The sequence below is a fragment of the Denticeps clupeoides genome, chromosome 4 (assembly GCF_900700375.1).
Source record: "Denticeps clupeoides chromosome 4, fDenClu1.1, whole genome shotgun sequence".
NCBI classification, from domain to species: Eukaryota; Metazoa; Chordata; class Actinopteri; order Clupeiformes; family Denticipitidae; genus Denticeps; species Denticeps clupeoides.
The window spans coordinates 3,647,023-3,666,783 of record NC_041710.1 but is presented as its reverse complement, the minus strand read 5'-3'; the positions used below and the strand labels follow the sequence as shown (position 1 = coordinate 3,666,783).

Here is a 19,761-nt window from a genome sequence, read left to right as displayed (position 1 = left end):
GTAGTTATAGGGACAGTCTCCCCCTGGAGACACTCAGGGTTAAGTGTCTTGCTCAGGGACACAATGGTAGTAAGTGGGATTTGAACCTGGGTCTTCTGGTTCATAGGCGAGTGTGTTACCCACTAGACTACTACCATCCTTGACAAAAATTGGTAATTATCTTAATTCATGATAATTTGCACTGGTGCACAGCCCACCCCAAACGACCCGTCGCACCGTCTGGAGAGACGAAAAGACGGCGATGATTATGGCCGACAGCTCGTGAAAATCTGATATCCGGTATTATACAATCAATGCAGGATTCCCAAACCAGAAATGTCTGTGTTCATATCGGAATTTATAGGCAGTAGGTGGTTTGCGGCTTGAAATAAACGGCGATCTGTTTCCACCCTCTTCTTCCGCCCGCGTCAGCTGCACGAACATGCGGCGTACCTGGTGGACAGCCTGTGGGACAGTTCGCAGGAGCTGCTGAAGGACTGGGAGTGCATGACCGAGCTGCTCCTGGAGGAGCCGGTGCAAGGAGAGGAAGGTACGGCGCGCCCGCGCTCGGTCGAAAAGACCAGCGCTCGTCTCATTCTCCCGCTCTGCTCCCCGCAGTGCTGTCGGACAGACAGGAGAGCGCTCTGATCGAGCTGACCGTCTGCACCATCCGCCAGGCCGCCGAGGCGCACCCGCCCGTGGGCCGGGGGACAGGAAAAAGGGTAGGGCTGCTGCCAATCGCCTCCGACCTCAGAGTTCGTTCATCAAGCGTCTGCCGCCAGCTCCAGGACGAATTCAATAAACGTCCTCGTGTCTGCAGGTGCTGACGGCCAAAGAAAGGAAGACGCAGATCGACGACAAGAACAAGCTGACGGAACACTTTATAATGGCTCTCCCCATGTTACTGTCCAAGGTAGGGCCGGCCGGGCCGCCACTTCGCCACGCCACGCACGTGTTTCTGCATTCTGACCCGCCCTGAAACCTCTGTCCCCACCCCCCAGTACCAGACCGACTCCGAGAAGGTGGCCAACCTCCTGCAGATCCCACAGTACTTCGACCTGGACATGTACAGCGCCGGGAGAATGGAGAAGGTGTGGCAATTCATTCATTTATTACAAGGATAACCAGACATACGGACGAAAAAAGGACTTAATATAATACATTAAATGAACAATGGCTGCATTTCATTTTGAGTAACCCAAACAGGTCTTTTTGTAAGACGTGGGAGAGCTAACTACCCACCAGCCAAGTTTTTTTCCATTTCTGATACACAAAAGATGACCTTTAGTTATTCTTTTTTTTATTGCTCTCTATCTGCACAATTTAAAACACACACAAAAATAGAGCAAACGTCCCCCTTAGAGATAATCTTAAATGTTTGACTTCTTAAAATATTTCTTCAGACTCTATATTGGGTCTGAATAGATATATATTTTTAAGGTAATTTCAGTCTTGAATGGCTCAGCTGGCCCATATGTCTGTGATAGACCTTCAGTTTGTGGATTTACTGGCTTCTATCGATCCTGTTTTCTTTCACCCGCCATCTGCGAGCGTTCTCATTCTGACCCGTTCCATCTGTCGTAAGATGAAGGGCTTGGGTCCAGAGCTTGTTAAAATGCCTCGATTGGCATGCCGAAATAATAATTTAAAAAAAAAAAAAAAAAAGACTCTTGCTTCAGTGTGGCCTGACCACCTGGCTCCACCTCGGTGTGTGCAGCACCTGGACGCCTTGCTGAAGCAGATCAAGTTCGTGGTGGAGAAGCACACGGAGACGGACGTGCTGGAGGCCTGCAGTAAAACCTACAGCATCCTGTGCAGCGAGGAGTACACCATCATGAACCGCGTGGACATCGCCCGCAGCCAGCTCATCGACGAGATGGCCGACCGCTTTGGCCACTCTGTAGAGGACCTGCTGCAGGAGGTGGGGCCAGCATGCATTTTGTTTTCTTCACATTGTTATCCCATCCTTTGTGTTTTGGCAGTTCCTTGTCTACTTTTGCACACGTTTAGAATTAGTTTAGTCAAAAGGACACATGGCCGCCCCGAATGACCATTATGCCTCTGCATGGTGGCATCCCAGAGATCTTCACAAATGTGAAAAAAGGATATCAAGCAATAACAAGCAATTGCTGTGAAAACAGTACGACAGCATGAACAAAGCTCATACTTAAAATAGAGCAAGTCAAAAATAAACTGGGAATAATATTATATGGCACAGTTTCACCTGTATTCATTTCTGAAGCTATATGTAACAGTAGTTGGTGTTGGACTACATCTGTTCCACTTATCAAATATAAATATGGACCTAGTTGCTCTGTTGCCTTCGTTTCTGTTAAAGTTTTCATGTTTGGAGCCCGAGTTTGGGCAGTAGCGATGATTTATTTATTACGGGGTTTCTGCAGCTTTAAGAGGCCACTTTCATTAAATTTAAGACCTTGAATCAACTACATTTTTCTTCTAAAATACTAAATATTTTATATATTATTAATATATGTTAATACATTATTATTTGATTTATTCATTTTCTTTGCAAATGTTTAGCTTTCGTCAGTGTTAACAGTCTCATATTACCTGTACTGGTGCAAGCCATGCAGGGGTGACTGCAATATTTTTGGTCATTTTGGGCGTTTTTTGATCTGGGTGACAGTGGCATCGTGGATGGAGGCATCATGGGCATCACCCCCCCAAAAAACTTTTTTCAATCCTGAGCCTGAACTTTTTTCCATGCAGTTGAGTAGCAACATACTTTCGTCACTTAACTTGTTGGCCCCCGGGCCCAGAAATCTAGCAACTCTGATCATCATTATGGTCAAGTGGGGTCCATGGGTATGCTCCCCCTGTGAGAGTTTTAAAGTAGACCCTAAAATGATATATTCTGGTGAATTTTGTGCAAATAAATGAACAACATTCAGGCATTAGATGAACAACCCGGGTATAAGCCTAGATTTTCAGCAGCGTCTGTGTGCAGAGCACCAGAGCTCTTGAGACCCTGGGCCTGGTGGGCGTGTTCAGTAATCCATCCCTGCTTTTAATTAGTCACTTGTCTGCCAGCCTATTGCTTGCAGAGCATGCTGAGACTAACATACTACAGTCATTAAAAGTTTAAATGATAGAATGTAAAAAAAAAATAGATTACTCTAGCTTTTCAGACAGACGCCGCGGCGTATAACAAGATACGTAGCTCACACGCTGCCTCGAGACGGACAGATGTGCAAGGGTGGATTTAAATTTGCCTCACAATCGGCCTAAAACGTATCACCTGACAACGGTGGCCAAGATTTGCAAATGAAATGAACATTTAACTAAACTAATTTGCAATATGCCAAACTTTTACCAATCACTGAAACCAATTTAAGCAGCGAATCACATGGAAAAGATAAGTATAATATAGACCGGAAGTTCGTGCTTTCCGAACAGCAGTTTTTCCAGACATACGATAATTATCATATTTGAAGCATAATTTTACCCTCTGTACGATGTATGATCAATAATTCCCCCCCAAAAAAACATTTTTACCCCCTTCATTTCATTCTTAAGGTGCAGAACTCTGTTGTGTCACGTGAAGTGATTGTGAAACACTACAGCACACTGTGACACGGTGTCCTCTGTATCACCCTTGGTGAGCAGTGGGCACCACGACAGGCACCCGGGGAGCAGTGTGTGGGGACGGTGCTTTGCTAAGTGGCACCTCAGTGGCACCTTGGCGGATCGGGATTCGAACCGGCAACCTTCTGATTACGGGGCCGATTCCTTAACCGCTAGGCCACCACTGCCCCAACTGCCCCTTTACGTGCCTTTACAGCTAATCAATGCACGATGTCAGAATGGAAACTACATATTTTTCTCAAAATATGATCATTTTAAGGTGCTGGCGCGGTGCAGGACGGGGCTGTGGCGGTGCCTCTTGCACAGGGCACTGCGCTTAGTAAACCTGGAAGTGAGCAGCGTGCAGTGACCGCGAATTACTGACAGATTCAAGGCTCGTTTCATCTGATTTAAGGGTCTGCAGACCTTTAAACTCTGGATTTAAGGATTACTAGTTGTTTTTAAGGATATGACAATCCAATTTAAGACTTTAAGATCCGTGGAAACCCTGTATTAGCTCCGCCCTACAATGCTGGTCTCTTACAGGATAAGGCAGTTGACCACTTCAATCCCCCATCTCATAACACATATCGGGACAGAATCCGACCCAAGCCCAACTCGACATTCCATTAAAAAATATTTCCATTCAACAAACCAAATTTCCAACATACGAAACACTTTTAGCAGTCACCGAAACAAAGGGATAGGTACTATAGACCCCAACTAACATGATAACATTGTTCGGTTCGGGCCAAGATTTACAGCTGTAATGTAAATATGGGCGGAGCCTTAAAAAGAATACTGCAGCCAGCCAGTGGGGACGCTAGACTTGTTGTGGCTTCATTAGGGTGGTATTAGCCTAGCGGGTAACACACTCGCCTATGAACCTGAAGACCCAGGTTCAAATCCCACTAACTGCCATTTTGTCCCTGAGCAAGACACTCAACCCTGAGTGTCTCCAGGGGGGGACGGTCCCTGGAACTACTGATTGTAAGTCGCTCTGGATAAGGGCGTCTGATAAATGTTGTAAATGTAAATGTTTTAGAGGTGATTTTTTTTTTTTATTCAGCGGTGTAGAATCATTTCATATCTGACATCACCAGAAGCAAGGCGTTCTGCCACGCTTTCATCTCCGCGTCGGCTGCAAACACTTGACATGAAAGGCTGCGGCCTATGAATAAAAGAAGCGGCGCTCTGTGCATGTGGCGATGAACGAGTCCTTTTTTTAAAATTATTATTTATTATACCATTATTGAGACTTATTTATTTAAATTCGTTTTTTCCTTCTGCTGTTTTCTCAATGGTGGGCCGTGACTCACGGGGGCTCAAGCTGTCTCTGTGTTGCAGGGCGAGGAGGCAGACGACGATGACATCTACAACGTGCTCGCCACCCTCAAGCGGCTGACCGCCTTTCACAAGTACTGCCCGCCCGCCCTCCCTCCGCGGCTTTTATTTTTCCCGCATCACGACCGGGAGCTCACTGCCGTGTCTGTGTGTTACAGCGCTCACGACCTGACCCGATGGGATCTGTTCGGGAACTGCTACAGGCTGCTGAAGACCGGCATCGAGCAGGGTTCCATGCCGGAGCAGGTAGAGACGGCGAATGTTCTCCTCAGGCGCAGCTCGGCCTGTTCAAACTGCGCTTTTTCCTCCGCAGATCGCCGTTCAGGCTCTGCAGTGTTCGCATTACTCCATCCTGTGGCAGCTGGTGAAGATCACAGACGGTTCACCCTCCAAGGTGCACGAGTCTTTCGGTTTGAGTATGAAATGAGGCCTCCTCCTTACACAGGGCGTACACCAGATCCATCTCTCTGGAGGAACGTTCTGACCCCGGCCGTGTGCTGAATTCTCCCCAGGATGATCTTCTCGCACTACGGAGGACCGTCAAGTCCTTCCTCGCCGTGTGCCAGCAGTGCTTGTCCAACGTCAACACGCCGGTCAAGGAGCAGGTGAGGTGGGCTTCTGACGGACCAGCAGAGAGGTTTTGACGTGGCTTCATGGTCCATATGACGTCTATGAAAGAAATCGTTTTGATGAATGCAATGATTTTGTAACTCGGCGTGGATGTAATTCATCCCGTGCTGATTCAACATTCGCAAAATTGTTGATTTAATATTCTGTGTTTTTTTTTTTTTTTTTTTCCTGAATAAATCTGGGACTGTTCCAAGCATCAGACAGGTTTCTACGTCATTTTAATGAGAAGGGCTTTTCGCCTGACCCCTCATAGCAGAATTCGGTTAAATGTGGTTATTAATTAAATAACATTGGGATCTAGCCGTTGTCCAATTGTTCTCCCCGAAGGCTGAGCCTTCAACAGTCTTCATTCCTTAATTAGGGGGGATTTAATGACCCCACTGGGGAGATGAAAGTCTGACGAAGAACAGACTTTGTGCCGGGTCCCTCTGAATGGGCGGAGTCCAGGAATTCGGCCGAAACGACTGCACTGGTTCTGCTGTAGGGACTGTGAATTGAAAAAAAAAAATGCGTAGCAGTAGTGGAGGAGAGGTCAAGAGGTCAGCGTCTCGTCTTCTACAACAGGCCTTCATGCTCCTGTGTGACTTGCTGATGATCTTCAGCCACCAGCTGACCACGGGCAGCAGAGAGGGGCTGCAGCCGCTGGTCTTCAACCCCGACAGCACCCTGCAGAACGAGCTGCTCAACTTCATCCTGGATCACGTCTTCATCGACCAGGATGACGAGAACCAGAGCATCGGTAGCACCTGCCCAACACCAGGATTGTAGATCTTTCTTCCTTTCTAGACAGAATTATGATTTTTAAAATTTTTTTTTGCATCATAGAGGGTGATGAAGAGGACGAAGCTAATAAAATTGAGGCCTTGCACAAGAGAAGGAACCTGTTGGCTGCTTTCAGCAAACTCATCATCTATGACATCGTGGACATGCCAGCAGCAGCAGATATCTTTAAACACTACATGAAGGTACGACAGGTCACTGTTTAAAAACTGGAATAAGGTGATGGTCCTGAAGGAGATCTTACGCAGATTTTCACCCCCCCCCCCCCCAGTACTACAACGACTACGGCGACATCATCAAGGAGACGTTAAGCAAGACCAGGCAGACGGACAAGATCCTGTGTGCAAAGACACTCATCCTCAGCTTGCAGCAGGTGGGCTCCTCGTGGCCATGGTAGTGGCTCCAGATGGTGCTACACATCATCAAGGCCGCGCCTCACAAATCGTTCCAGTAAACGTCTGAACTGCCGTATTTGATGGAACGTCCGTAGGAGTCTAAAAGGAGTGCTATTAATTAGGGGCGCACCGAGAACGAGTACCTTAATTTCAGTACTCGCCGATACCGAGTACTTACTAAAAACATGATTTCAATTTACAGGTAGCAGCTTTAGTCATATAATTTAACAATAGAACAAGGGACTAGTTTGGAATTAAGAACGTTTATTTAAAATGAAAAGCATGTTGTGGACCCCACGTCTGGAGCATTTGCTCGGTGCTGTAGCCCGGCTGGGGTGCGAGCCGCGGAATTGTTCCCGCGCGAAACTCTCGTCCGTCCACCGGGAGGTTATGCTAGTTAGCGACACGGGGCTAACACGGCTGGTCCGAATATCCGCGGTGAAACTAAACGCAGCCATGTAGCGGCGGCTTGGGACGTCATATCTGAGACGCAGGAACCCCACATTTTCTACCTCCGAGGGTGGCTGGTCGCTCAGTGCACTCAGTGCAAAAAAACAACTCCACATGGCTGACATGTCTCGCCATGAGCTGGGGGCGGGGCCTGGGACTTGGTGCCCATGATTATCCCCTTACACGCCGCTCAATCACAGACATTCCTCCGACCGCGGTATCGGGGGACTTTTAACGAGTACGAGTACTTTGGAAGATGTGGTATGGAGGCCGATACCAGATACCGGTATCGGTGCATCCATACTGTTAATGCTGATCTCTTCCCCCCCAGCTGTTCAATGAGCTGCTGCAAGAGCAAGGACCCAACCTGGACCGGACGTCGTCCCACGTCAGCGGCATCAAGGAGCTGGCGCGCCGCTTCGCGCTCACTTTCGGCCTGGACCAGATCAAGACCCGCGAGGCTGTGGCCACGCTACACAAGTAAGAGCGCCCACCCTCGCGCCCCCACTTCTCCCCCTCTGTCGCCTGACCGGGGACCTTCTGCGCTGTTCGCAGGGACGGGATCGACTTTGCATTCAAGTACCAGAATTCCAAGGGTCCAGAGTATCCTCCGGCAAATCTGGCGTTCTTGGAGGTGCTTAGTGAATTCTCGTCCAAGCTCCTCCGGCAAGATAAGAAGACGGTGTAAGTGTGACTTTACTTTACTTTACTTGGCAGACGCTTTTATCCAGGAAGACACCAGCAATTCTCGTTCGATTTCTATAGATTTTGAGTTTACAAACTAAGAACCCTGATAAGGCCCAACTTGTCAGGAATTCTAGGGAATTGTTAAGTGCTGGAAGAAAATTTTTTTTATTTTGTGCAGTGCGTGTGCATGTGCGTTCGTCTGAAGTACTTTATGAACAAGTGGGTTTTCAACTGCTTCTTAAAGGTGGTGGTGGTCTCGGCTAGTCGAATGGAGACTCTGACTCTGACACTCTGAAAAGAACAGTACAGCGATGGGGGGAATTTATATGCATTTTTTTCCCTGGCCTTCCCCAGGCACGCGTACCTGGAGAAGTTCCTGACCGACCAGATGATGGAGCGCCGCGAGGACGTGTGGTTGCCGCTCATCTCCTACAGGAACTCCCTGCTGATGGGCGGAGACGAGGACCGCATGTCGGTCACCAGCGGCAGCAGCAGCAGCAAGGCCGGCTCTGTCCGCAGCAAGAAGGGCCGGCCGCCCCTGCACAAGAAACGCATCGAGGGTCAGGCTCAGTCCCGTTCCTAATAAACGTGTGTGTGTGTGTGTGTGTAAATCTACATAAAATAACTACTAATGTGCAACAAGGCACTAACGGGCCGATGCCTCTTCGCAGAAGAGAACGTGGAGGGCTCGTGGTTGACGCGGCACGACGCGCTGCAGACCCCCGGGGCCCTGAAGGCCCCGCAGCTCACCTCCACCGTGCTGAGGGAGAACAGCCGGCAGGCCCCGGAGCACGTGCCCGACCAGGACCCCGAGCCCAGCTCCGAATCCGACTACGTCCACAAGTATGCGCGGTTCTGGTTACGGTTTTAATGCCCGTGCGTTCGGATGGAGCCGTCACTCAAGGGTTAAAGCGGCGGCGCCCAACCTACCGCGGAGTAACTGCTCGTGTACTGTAAACATTTAACCCGCAAACATGTCAAAGCCATTCAGAGTGGGATGAGGATAGCACAGCACACGGTGACACAGCAAAACGTGTCCTCTGCTTTTAACCGTCACCCTTGGTGAGCAGTGGGCAGCCATGACAGGCGCCCGGGGAGCAGCGTGTGGGGACGGTGCTTTGGGATTTGAAATAGACAAACCTTCCTGTTAAAATCCGCTTTCGTACCCGCCAGGCTGCCTTGGTGATTCGGTGTTGGGAATGTGCACGGTTCTTAACTGACAGAAGTATGACCCTAGCTTTGGCCAGGTGGTTTATTATACCGAGTAATAAGACGGGGACCGTGTGGGTCAGTCCTCAGATGCAGATATCGTGGCTGGGACAGCAGAAGCTGGACGAGGTGAGCAGGAAGGACCGCACGTCCATGGGCTACATGAAGGCGCGCAGCGGCGGGGTGCGGCAGACAGTGTGAGTGTCCTCGACCCTCACTCCTCAGCCACTTGGGTAGGGGTGGGGTCTCCTCCCACTCAACTTTTCTTATCAACTCTCCACCCTGATTGGCATTTAAATAATCTTTTTTTTTTCTATTTAACCCAGTCAATATAGTACAAGTATTAAGTAGAACAGACAAAAACAAACATTTTATTTTAGTCAAGCCCATTTCCTGATTAAAACAAGTTTGTCTTGTTATTAAATTATTGTTACCTTATAGACTCAAGAATACAATACATCCATTCCGGACACGGAAGGCGCTCTGATTTGTTCCATGTCTGCAGACCAGACCTTCCGTTTTCTTTTGCACTTCACTGTAAAGAAAGTGCGTCACTTTGTCGTTTTCTCCCAGCCATCTGCTTACCCGTCACCAGCATTCTGGATTCTAAATAATGCTGCAAATTATGGCTGGATGGGAATACTGCATAACGATAATATGATTCAACGGGAGGAAATAACATTTCGTCTACGAACATTAAGAGGCATTTTAGACGTGGGGGGTAGTAGCCTAGCGGGTAACACACTCGCCTATGAACCAGAAGACCCAGGTTCAAACCCCACTTACTACCATCGTGTCCCTGAACAAGACACTTAACCCTGAGTGTCTCCAGGGGGGGATTTTTAAGTCACTCTGGATAAGGGCGTCTGGTAAATGCCGTAAATATAAAAATTGTAGACAGACGTAGTTTTTCTTTTGTAAACCACATTTTTTAACATTTTTTATCCGTAACATGACCAACATCTACATTGCGTCCCCGTCTCGTTTCAATCACATAAAGGTTCGACTACGAAGATATTTAGTCCGAAATTTTTTTGATTAAAACAACTGTAGTATTAAGTGACTCATGCAGCCAAAGTCCCATCATTTTCGACCAGAAATGCAGGGGGAAAACTGCAGCTTTTTAACATCACGATCGTGTTAAAGACCGCGTCCCTCTCTGCTCGCCAGGCGGGGGCTCATGGAGGATGACGCGGAGCCCATCTTCGAGGACGTGATGATGTCGTCCCGTGGGCAGCTAGAAGACATGAACGAGGAGTTTGACGACACCATGGTGATTGACCTGGTTAGTGACCCGCTTCTGACCCTTCACCCGTTTGCCATTAACCGTGACGGTAAAAATGACGGGCGAAATGTCCCCGTGCAGCCTCCATCGAGGAACAGGCGCGAAAGGGCGGAGCTGAGACCCGACTTCTTCGACTCTGCCGCGATGATTGAGGACGAGTCGGTGAGTAGCAGCGCCAGTGCTGCGTAGTGCAGCCGGTCAAGGCCGCGGTTTAGCCTGATCGTTTTTTTTCCCCCCGTCTCGCAGGGCTTCACAATGCCCATGTTCTGAAGGCGTCTGCTCGGGATCGCCGGAGAGACGCAGACCTTTTCTTTACCCAGCTGACCCAGAGGAAGAGGACTGGTTCGGTGCCAAGATATGCTCGTGCCTCCTTCCGTGTGGACACTACGCTAGAGGAGCCTGGATATTTTAACAGACGCTCCTCGGACATTTAAAAAAAAAAAAAAAAAAACATGGTTCACACTGGTTTCGGTTTCTGTTGTGGTACGCGTTTATTCTCGTATGAATGTATGGTCCCATATTTTTTGGAGGAAAAAAAAAAAAATAATAATGTACATATTTGTGTCGTAGCCCCTCAATGTATAGGTGGACTGTACAGTTTCCGTTGGTGTGGTCAGCTGAATCCCTCCCATCTCGCCCGAAACCTGTCGTTCAATCGTCCAATGGCTATTGTGTGGCAGTCAGAACTGTACCTATAGGTCATAGGTCACCTGTATGGTGTTTAATGCAGCAGTTTTAAGTCGTTAAATGAATGATACAGGTCCATACACCTGTCAGTCAAGGCCAGTACCACTTAATTCTCTCGTCCCTGCTTTAATCGAATATTCCAAGAGGCAGTTCCGTGAGCCATCAACATTCAGATCGGAATCGCTGCTTTTCTTGCGCACTTTCGCAGCCAGTAACTCGAACCAGCGGTACTTCAGGTTCGAATTGTTGCTCATTTTCACTCGTCTTCGGAGAATAGTCGCTTCTTTTTGTCCGAGTTGTGGTTTCTACGTGGATCTTTTCGTTCCAACGAAAAACACCGACTGAATGCACCGACTCTGCCCATTATGAAGACTAGGATGGAGCCATTTTGAAGAATCCAATGCAAGAAACAGATTTCGTACTTGTTGTATGAGGAGAAAGTGAAGTACGTTTGATGAATCTGTTATTTCCTCTTTATTTACCTTCACGGCGGCTTTGTTCACTATCGTCATCTATCAAAGCCGTTTGATGAGCTGCTCATTAACACGAGTGAATGAGAAGAAAGTGTTCAGCATGAACCTTCAGGACTGTTGGAAACTGTCCCCGTTGTCCAACTGAAGCAGGTGGAGAGAAGACAAGAGTGTGAAATGCTCCCGGATTTGGAGAGATGCAAATATTCAACCTCGATTGCTGTTTTTTTTTTTTTTTCTTTATTACATATGTGGAGACGCAGGACTATAAAATATCACACGAGGTTTTGTTCTAATACCTAAAACCAAAAACCCCACAAACGAGAAGCCTGGTCCTAACTTCTGACTGCTAGTGTAGGCGACATGATTTCGCACTTGTGGGACTAGTCAAGGCTGATCTTCTCTCTTATCTTATGATAATTCTGTTGATTGACTCTGCTCAAGTCTAGAACCTTCGGTACGGCGCGAGTAAAACCCGGTCAGGACTTCTCGTGCTGTAGGACCGACGCATTTCCAGTGCTTGTGATGTATGGGTGGCGTTTCCGGGAGGCATTTACACTTCGTTTGCACAAAAGAATAAGAGTAACGTGAGTAATTCTACCAGGTGCCATGTTGCATTTGATGTATTACGGTGGAAGAAGGAAAATGTTGTGGTGTCAGCGACGTCCCCTCCCTTTTTTCCCCGCCCTTTGTGCTCAGTCAATTGTTTTTGCCAGTAATCCTGCAAATTGTACATTTTCAATATTAAGAAAGTGCGTTTCTTTTCTACAACTTAAAGCTGATGTACGTTTCCCCTTTTAACAAGAATCTGTTCTGGTTTATTCCCCCCCGTGAACTAATGGAAATCCTTCTTTTTTTTTTTTTTTTAAATAAATCTTTAACCATTATACTCTGTTGTGCGTCCTCATTTTCATTCAGGATCAATAAAAAAAAATACAAATTAACAAAAACCACCAATAAAATAAGCCTTTTACAGACATAAAAAAAAAACTGTTCTGCAGAGGTCATCAGACTGGAAACTACAGACCTGGTTTAATTCATAGTGGTACCAGTTACAACTTAAAATGCACCAAAAAAATAATACCAGAGGAGAATCATAAAGGGGGTGGTTATACCAGGCCGAGGATAGGGAAGGCACAGGCACGGACCTGATTTTCACCGCGATCAGACGGGGCTGGGGAAGTAAAACGCGAAACGAAACGCCATCCTGCACACCCGGAAAGGTGGAGTGGGGGATTTTACAGGGGAACGTTGGCGTGTTTCTTCCAGGGATTCGTTTGCTTCTTGGTGGCCAAGACCTCCAGATCGCGGCAGATTCTTCTCCTGGTGGTGGACGGCACGACGATGTCATCCACAAAGCCTACGGTAAGACAGAGGAGGACGTATGACGTAAAAAATACATTAAAGGACGTACACAGCGACAGAAGCCAGACTGGCGGTACGGGGAGCCGGACCTCGCACCGCTGCAGGGAAGGGGTTGGCGAACTTCTCCACGTATTCGGCTTCCGCGTCCGCCTGGTTGTTCTTGCCCCTGAAAATGATTTGCACCGCGCCCTGTGGCAGGCGAGCGCCGGGTCAGATCCTCGTGCGTCTGTTGAAATGGTGCGTGTGATTGTGTGGTGCTCCGGAGTCACCTTGGCTCCCATGACGGCCACTTCAGCCGATGGCCAGGCGTAGTTGACGTCCCCTCTGAGATGCTTGGAGCTCATCACGTCGTACGCGCCTCCGTAGGCCTGAAGACGGGAGGGGCGTTGAAAGAGGTAGCGCAGAACATAATCTATTATATCATGGTGACGTTGCTTGGTGATTTTGGTGGTTAAAAAGTAGTGGCGGTAGAGACTGGGTGGTAGTAGCCTAGTGGGTAACACACTCGCCTATTAACCAGAGGACCCAGGTTCAAATCCCACTTACTACCATTGTGTCCCTGAGCAAGACACTTAACCCTGAGTGTCTCCAGGGGGGGGACTGTCCCTGTAACTACTGATTGTAAGTCGCTCTGGATAAGGGTGTCTGGTAAATGCTGCAAATGTAAATGCAGACTGTGGCAGCCTGATCTGAGTACAGCGCCACTCCGGGTAGGAGTTTGACCTCGTCCACATGGCCGTTCGGAATAAAGTTTTTTTTTTTTTTTAAACTTTGTTTATTAGAATTAGAGCATAGTCAATAGCAATATTCTCAAAAGGTTACAAAAGAAAACAGCTCAAACTCTAAAACCTAGACAACCAAACAGAAGAAAAAGGATAATAATAATAATAAATAGAGTTTTTTATTTTCAGCACGCCGGTCCTGAACGCCTGTGAGGACACTTTGAAAAACAGTCGGCGTTCAGTCTGGCTCACCTGACGCCACAAACACCAGAAAAGCGCCTGGTTCATACGTCAGTGTGTATTTGAACGCATAACGTGAAGTAAATGTAGAAAAATTGATGGGCTGCATCGTGATGCATCAATAATCGAATCGCGAGACCAGTGGAGGCTCAGAAGACCTCTACATTTACAGCATTTACCAGACGCCCTTATTCAGAGCGACTTACAATCAGTATTTACAGGGACAGTCCTTGCAAGTGTCTTGAACCTGGGTCTTCTGGTTCATACCCACTAGGCTACTACCACCACCTCTAGAAGACAATTCACGCCGTGAATAATTAGGAACGTCTTTGATTCCACGCGAGATCCCACGTTTCCTTACCTTCCTTGTGATGATTGTGATTTTTGGAACCGTGGCCTCGGCGAAGGCATAAAGCAGTTTCGCTCCGTGCCGGATGATGCCGCCGTACTCCTGAGCCGTTCCTGTGGGTCATCATAACGATGCCAGTGAGCGCGCCACATACGCCGCCAGGGAAATTGTGTGCGGGTTTAATGTCAGACCTGGCAGGAACCCGGGAACATCCACAAAAGTGATGATGGGAACGTTGAAGGCGTCGCAGAAGCGGACGAAGCGAGCTCCTTTCACCGAGGAGTTGATGTCCAGGCAACCTGAATGGGCCAGAAGACACCGCCAGAAAGAGAGTCAGGATGTGCAGAACTGCTCTGGGTCACTCACGTTGGACCCGGTCCAGAGCAGCGGACGGGGGACGTGCCGTACGTGCCGTAGGCAGCCTTCATTCAGTGCCTGAATAATTAATGCACCAATGCACCGAGATATCAGATGTGTCAAATAAAGACTTGACGACTAACTGGATCACATGCCTGCAACTGCATGCTGATCCATGAAACTGATCCAGTTAACTTATGGGTTCTTTATGGTTTTATGTGCACACTCTCCATTTCTACAGCAGAATAATCTCCGTCTCCTTCCCACAGTAATACAGTTTACTGATTAAATGCTGGTATCGGATCGGTGCTCTGTACCAGACGACCTCCGAACCGCAGGTACTGTATAGGAGCTGAGAAAGCTGGATCGGTGAATTCTATTCGATTCTGCGGTCATGCATCAACATCAGTAATAATTTCGCAATAGCCAATCAAACTAGAACAAAGTCTAAGAACAACTTAAAATACTACAACATGAGAAAAAAAAAAAAAACTGCATTTATAGATCAGGATAAGAGATAGCACGACCCTCGATCTCCAAAGATGTTCTAGAAACTTTTATTAATAATTTTATTAATACTCATCATTTAATCATTTAAAAAATGTTCACTTCGACTCACCAGACGCCACCTTCGGCTGGTTTCCCACAATCCCCACAGTACGTCCGTTCATCCGGGCAAAACCCACTACAATATTCTTGGCATAGTTTGGCATGATCTCGAAGAAATCCCTTTCATCCACAATCTGGCGGGGAAAAAAAAGGCACCAGAAGTGTAGTAGCTGTACAACAAGGGATTTACATATAAAAACACACCCCTGTTCATGGGTCAAAAAGAGAAAGAGGCATTTTAAAGGGCCAAAATAAACAAACCTTTAATCTGACCTATGACCTGTGCAAGTCTGGCTGGAAGACTGCGCACTATCCTTTAAAACAAATTCTTTGTTCATTAAATTAAGAGCATTCAGTCTTTTTGGGCACACATCGACCAGCTTGACAACTTTACTATTTGTCCAATCTTCCTCACGAAAGTGTTGCAAATCTGTCAGTTTGCACATTTTCTCGGGTCGTTCGTTCATTTGTGAACACTTTTTTTTGCGTCCACTTTACAATTTTCATACAATTTAGGCCGCTTCAATTCAGAGTCCTAGAAAAGAAACCTACCGAATGAATAACATCCAGCATGTCGTAGGCCTTAGTGGACTCGAGCGGAACCAGGGTGTCCAGGCCAGGCACAAGACGGTCACTGGTGGTAGAAGAATTTGCGTTATAACGAATTTTTAAATTTTACTTCTGCAATGCAGATACGTACACATGCGTTCCTCTCAAATGTTAAAAGTTACCACCTGGGGTCGTGGCACTCGGTGACGGGAGACGGGTCTTTATTGCTAAGAGGGAGAAAGTTGAAGAACTCCCTCAGGTTCAAGAGGGCATCGATATCATTCTCAAATGCCTTGTGCGCCACACCTGCAAATTAAAAACGGATACGGCACTTCTTGCATCTTCATTTTCATACATGCGCTACACCAAAATAAACGCTTACTGCAGTGATATAGCGTATACGAGAATATTATATTCGGATTCTAGAATTATGATAGGTTTCCATTTGAATTTATATCGCTGAATGTTTCTGCCTTGGAGTCTCACCAGATACAGCAGTGTGGGTCTTTGCTCCTCCAAGCTCTTCCTGGGTCACATCTTCATTAGTGACTGATTTTACGACATCAGGTCCAGTGATGAACAGATAAGACGTGTCCTGTGTCAGATTATTTATTTAAAATGATTAAGAATAATAATAAATATTTTATGTGGTCTAATGCATTCATCTAAAGTTCTTTGACTAACAACTGATAAAAAAAAAAAAAGATTTATTGTTTTTAAGGATTGAAATAATTCATGCAAAATTCCAAGATGCTGCCAGTGTGTGAAGAGTTAAAGATTTTTAAATAATAAATAAATTATTACGTAAAGCACAACATTTCTGAATCAGTGCATCAAAATAAATAAAACGAGACTCATGAGAAGTACCCAATTATGTACTTGACGTCATAAGGGGGAAGAAAGGTGAATATACTGTAAATACTGCCTCAAGTCTCACCTTCACCATGAACGTGAAGTCCGTGAGGGCAGGCGAGTAGACGGCTCCTCCAGCACACGGGCCCATGATTAACGAGATCTGGGGTACCACGCCCGAGGCCATCACGTTCCGCTGCACGGAGTGAGGAGACGGTGGGCATGGGTGAGGATGGGGCGGCTGTGTATTCTGCATAGCTACTTTGATTCACATGGAATCAGATTTGTGGCAAAATTTTGAAACAAAACTTCTCCTAATATCAAACGGAAATATGACGACGAGGAGGTTGGAGTTTTGGCAGCATACGTTTTTGCTCTTTCCGCCCCGCTTTACGTTTACGCTGCCTGAGAACTCGGTTGGACTTCTGGCACAATGTTCTTGTGTGGGCGGGGCTTCACCTCATTGTCCAGCAGCGAAACAAGCGAAAATGAAAAAGAGCAAAAACCTATGCTGCCAAAATTCCAACCTCTTATTTTTACGTTTCAACGTCATAATTTCGTTTGATATCCGATTCCACGGTTTCAGTGCATTCTTGACCTTACCAGGAAAATGTCGGCGTATCCTGCCAGGGACTCGACTCCTTCCTGGATGCGGGCGCCTCCTGAGTCATTCAGGCCAATAACTGGAGCGCCAACCAACATGGCCTGATCCATGATCTGCAGGGGAGACAATACAGGAAGGGTTGAGACTCCATTATTACTATTATTATGAACAGTTGGATGCTCCGAACGGACTATACTTGCCTTACAGATCTTCTGAGCATGGGCTCCTGAAAGGCTGCCTCCGAACACGGTGAAATCCTATCAAAGGAACCAAGCAGAACGATAAATAAAAAGACTCATGTACAAAACCACTGTTTATGTAAGCTGCAAGCCATTTTGTTAAAGGTCCTCTATTAGGAAACTTTTTTTTTTTTTTTTTTTTTGTCATGTGTGTCCCCTAATTCTTTATCTGAAATTCAGCCGTGATGCGGAATTACAGCCACTTTGATCCAGTCCAACAACGAGATTTCCCAGGAAGTGAAGTTTCATTCGCTAATAAGGAGGAGGGAGGGAGGACGAGGAGGAGAAGTTGGGAGGAGGAGAAGTTGGGAGGACATTCACGGAAATTACATCATCGCCATTCACCAAACACAATATTTGGGCCAGACAGGAAGTCATTTTGCCGTTTTTCCAGAACAAATAAAATGAACCCACTGGTTCTTGGGTGGTAGTAGCCTAGTGGGTAACACACTCGCCTATGAACCAGAAGACCCGGGTTCAAATCCCACTTACTACCATTGTGTCCCTGAGCAAGACACTTAAACCTGAGTGTCTCCGGGGGGGGACTGTCCCTGTAACTACTGATTGCAAGTCGCTCTGGATAAGGGCGGCTGATAAATGCTGTAAAGCGTTCTCCATTTGTGTAAAAATGAGCACCCAACGTTTGGAAGCCACGACGGTCGGTCGGGATAATGTTTTAGTTGATCGGTGGGAAATTCTCTGGGTGGAAAAAGCATTAGAAATGGGAGGTAACCTTTCAACTTATGACGACATAAGGGGACTAATTCCATATCAGACCGTCTAAGCGGTGAAGCAGAATGTCGAAAGCACTCCTTACACCTATCGGCATTTCTAGCCACTGCAGGACCATAGGCAGGCTCGGGGAACTCGTATTAATGTTAAACCATCTCACAAAGTTACATTTTCATAATAGGGGACCTTGAATGCAACACTAACATTGATTTACCTAAATTAATTATTGCGAAATCTCCTTATTTCCATGAAACAGTGACATGATGTGTGTAGAGAAAGACACTCTGATGTCCTCCATCTGTAGACCTTTGCATGTAGGAGATCATTCATTATTTTACAGAGCTGGGAGAGAACAACACCTCTACGTATTAACGTCAACATTATTTTTAACTTTTAATAACTGTTCCCTTCGTGAACTATAATTTTATAAAGTTCCCACCTGACTGAAGACATACACCAGCCTGCCGTTTATCCGGCCCTGCCCGGTCACCACGCTGTCGCCAGGGAACTGGGGAATAATGGAATATTATTAATTATAATTGGCGTTGGTTAATGCAGCATGGAGAAGGGCCACCAGCCCCGTGCGCACCTTGTTGTGATCGGCCTCCATCCCGAAGTCGGAACACCTGTGCTCCACAAACGCGTCATATTCCACGAACGAGTCGGGGTCCAGCAGCAGCGCCACCCGCTCCCGCGCAGTCAGCTTCCCCTGCGGGGACAACACGTCACTGCGCGCCACTCCGGCGACCCGATCCGGCTCCAGGTCAACCCGCTTACCCTCCCGTGCTGGGCATCGATGCGCTTCTGACCTCCGCCGACCAGCGCCGCCTGGCGCTTCCTCTCAATGCGCTCCTGCACGGAAAGGCGACCCGCGGAGTAGCTGCGCGGCTGTGACGGCGAGCCCCGAAAGGAGCTTTTCACCGCACCGTGCAGCAGGACACGGCAACGCCGAACCGCTGCGAGCGCCGCCATTGCCATTTTCCTGTGGCGTAAGGCCACGGAGGCGGGGCTGGGAAAGGTTTCAGCCAATCGGAGCTCCCGTCACACTTGCCATGGCCAATAATTGCGGCGCTTTTTGTTTAAGGGCGGGCCTTCGGGGCACACTTTGATGAATGTAGTTTATTGTGTCCAATGTCACCGAGTTAAAACTACATTTCCCGTCAAACACCGCGCTGAAACATCAAACGATGCACAGCGTCTGACAAGTGACTGAAAACTTTAACAGAATCCAGTTATTTTAATCCTGTTAGTTCCGCGAACACGCTGCAAGCATGTGCATTCTTGAATAATGTCGTAATTCAAACACTTTCTCCCTTTTTTTCCCGGAAGAGGAAGATCACAGAGAGGGCATCACATGATCCGAGACCTGGTTGCTTTAATTAGGCTGGACGTTCTGGGACGCTGAATCTGCCAAATTGGAATTACAGCCCACGAATAATTGCAGAAGGAGCTCAACTCAATTCATCATAAACTGCGTGTGTAAAAAATAAGATGAATCAAATTGCATAAATCGCGCCTTCGTTTACCGTATTAAACGTCGGCAATGAAGCAAATAAAAAAAAAAAGGCATTTCTTTCCACAGGTAGGGGACAGTGACGTAATGCACCAATGAATTCGGCTTTCTGGCGATGGAATGGGATTT

General features: G+C 47.2%; 2 protein-coding genes across 3 annotated transcripts in view; one reads left to right on the top strand and one right to left on the bottom strand.

Moving 5' to 3' along the window:
- The window catches only part of stag1a (STAG1 cohesin complex component a), a 41,895-nt gene extending 31,100 nt beyond the window's left edge, over nucleotides 1-10,795 (top strand). Inside the window, exons 15-34 of one of the 2 annotated variants that reach the window (XM_028975500.1) lie at nucleotides 412-529; nucleotides 598-701; nucleotides 800-892; nucleotides 981-1,070; nucleotides 1,697-1,900; nucleotides 4,912-4,982; nucleotides 5,067-5,154; nucleotides 5,222-5,302; nucleotides 5,421-5,513; nucleotides 6,103-6,277; nucleotides 6,364-6,503; nucleotides 6,590-6,691; nucleotides 7,495-7,643; nucleotides 7,719-7,847; nucleotides 8,205-8,410; nucleotides 8,522-8,693; nucleotides 9,143-9,256; nucleotides 10,230-10,344; nucleotides 10,426-10,506; nucleotides 10,591-10,795. In XM_028975500.1, the coding sequence (XP_028831333.1) occupies nucleotides 412-529; nucleotides 598-701; nucleotides 800-892; nucleotides 981-1,070; nucleotides 1,697-1,900; nucleotides 4,912-4,982; nucleotides 5,067-5,154; nucleotides 5,222-5,302; nucleotides 5,421-5,513; nucleotides 6,103-6,277; nucleotides 6,364-6,503; nucleotides 6,590-6,691; nucleotides 7,495-7,643; nucleotides 7,719-7,847; nucleotides 8,205-8,410; nucleotides 8,522-8,693; nucleotides 9,143-9,256; nucleotides 10,230-10,344; nucleotides 10,426-10,506; nucleotides 10,591-10,614 (2,349 nt within the window). In that variant the 3' untranslated portion in view covers nucleotides 10,615-10,795. Of the gene's footprint in view, nucleotides 1-411; nucleotides 530-597; nucleotides 702-799; nucleotides 893-980; nucleotides 1,071-1,696; nucleotides 1,901-4,911; nucleotides 4,983-5,066; nucleotides 5,155-5,221; nucleotides 5,303-5,420; nucleotides 5,514-6,102; nucleotides 6,278-6,363; nucleotides 6,504-6,589; nucleotides 6,692-7,494; nucleotides 7,644-7,718; nucleotides 7,848-8,204; nucleotides 8,439-8,521; nucleotides 8,694-9,142; nucleotides 9,257-10,229; nucleotides 10,345-10,425; nucleotides 10,507-10,590 lie in introns of those variants that run through there. The other variant, XM_028975501.1, reaches the window with a different exon arrangement.
- A 1,716-nt stretch (nucleotides 10,796-12,511) lies between these two features.
- pccb (propionyl-CoA carboxylase subunit beta) lies at nucleotides 12,512-19,107 on the bottom strand. The gene is made up of 15 exons (XM_028975502.1): nucleotides 18,897-19,107; nucleotides 18,709-18,828; nucleotides 18,559-18,627; nucleotides 17,349-17,405; nucleotides 17,148-17,261; nucleotides 16,630-16,740; nucleotides 16,179-16,287; nucleotides 15,878-15,998; nucleotides 15,696-15,777; nucleotides 15,154-15,277; nucleotides 14,369-14,476; nucleotides 14,190-14,290; nucleotides 13,136-13,234; nucleotides 12,956-13,055; nucleotides 12,512-12,861 (listed from the first exon to the last, which is right to left on the bottom strand). Exons 1-15 carry the CDS (start codon nucleotides 19,095-19,097, stop codon nucleotides 12,740-12,742), a joined length of 1,638 nt encoding a protein of 545 aa, XP_028831335.1. The 5' UTR covers nucleotides 19,098-19,107; the 3' UTR covers nucleotides 12,512-12,739.
- Nucleotides 19,108-19,761: the final 654 nt, after the last annotated feature.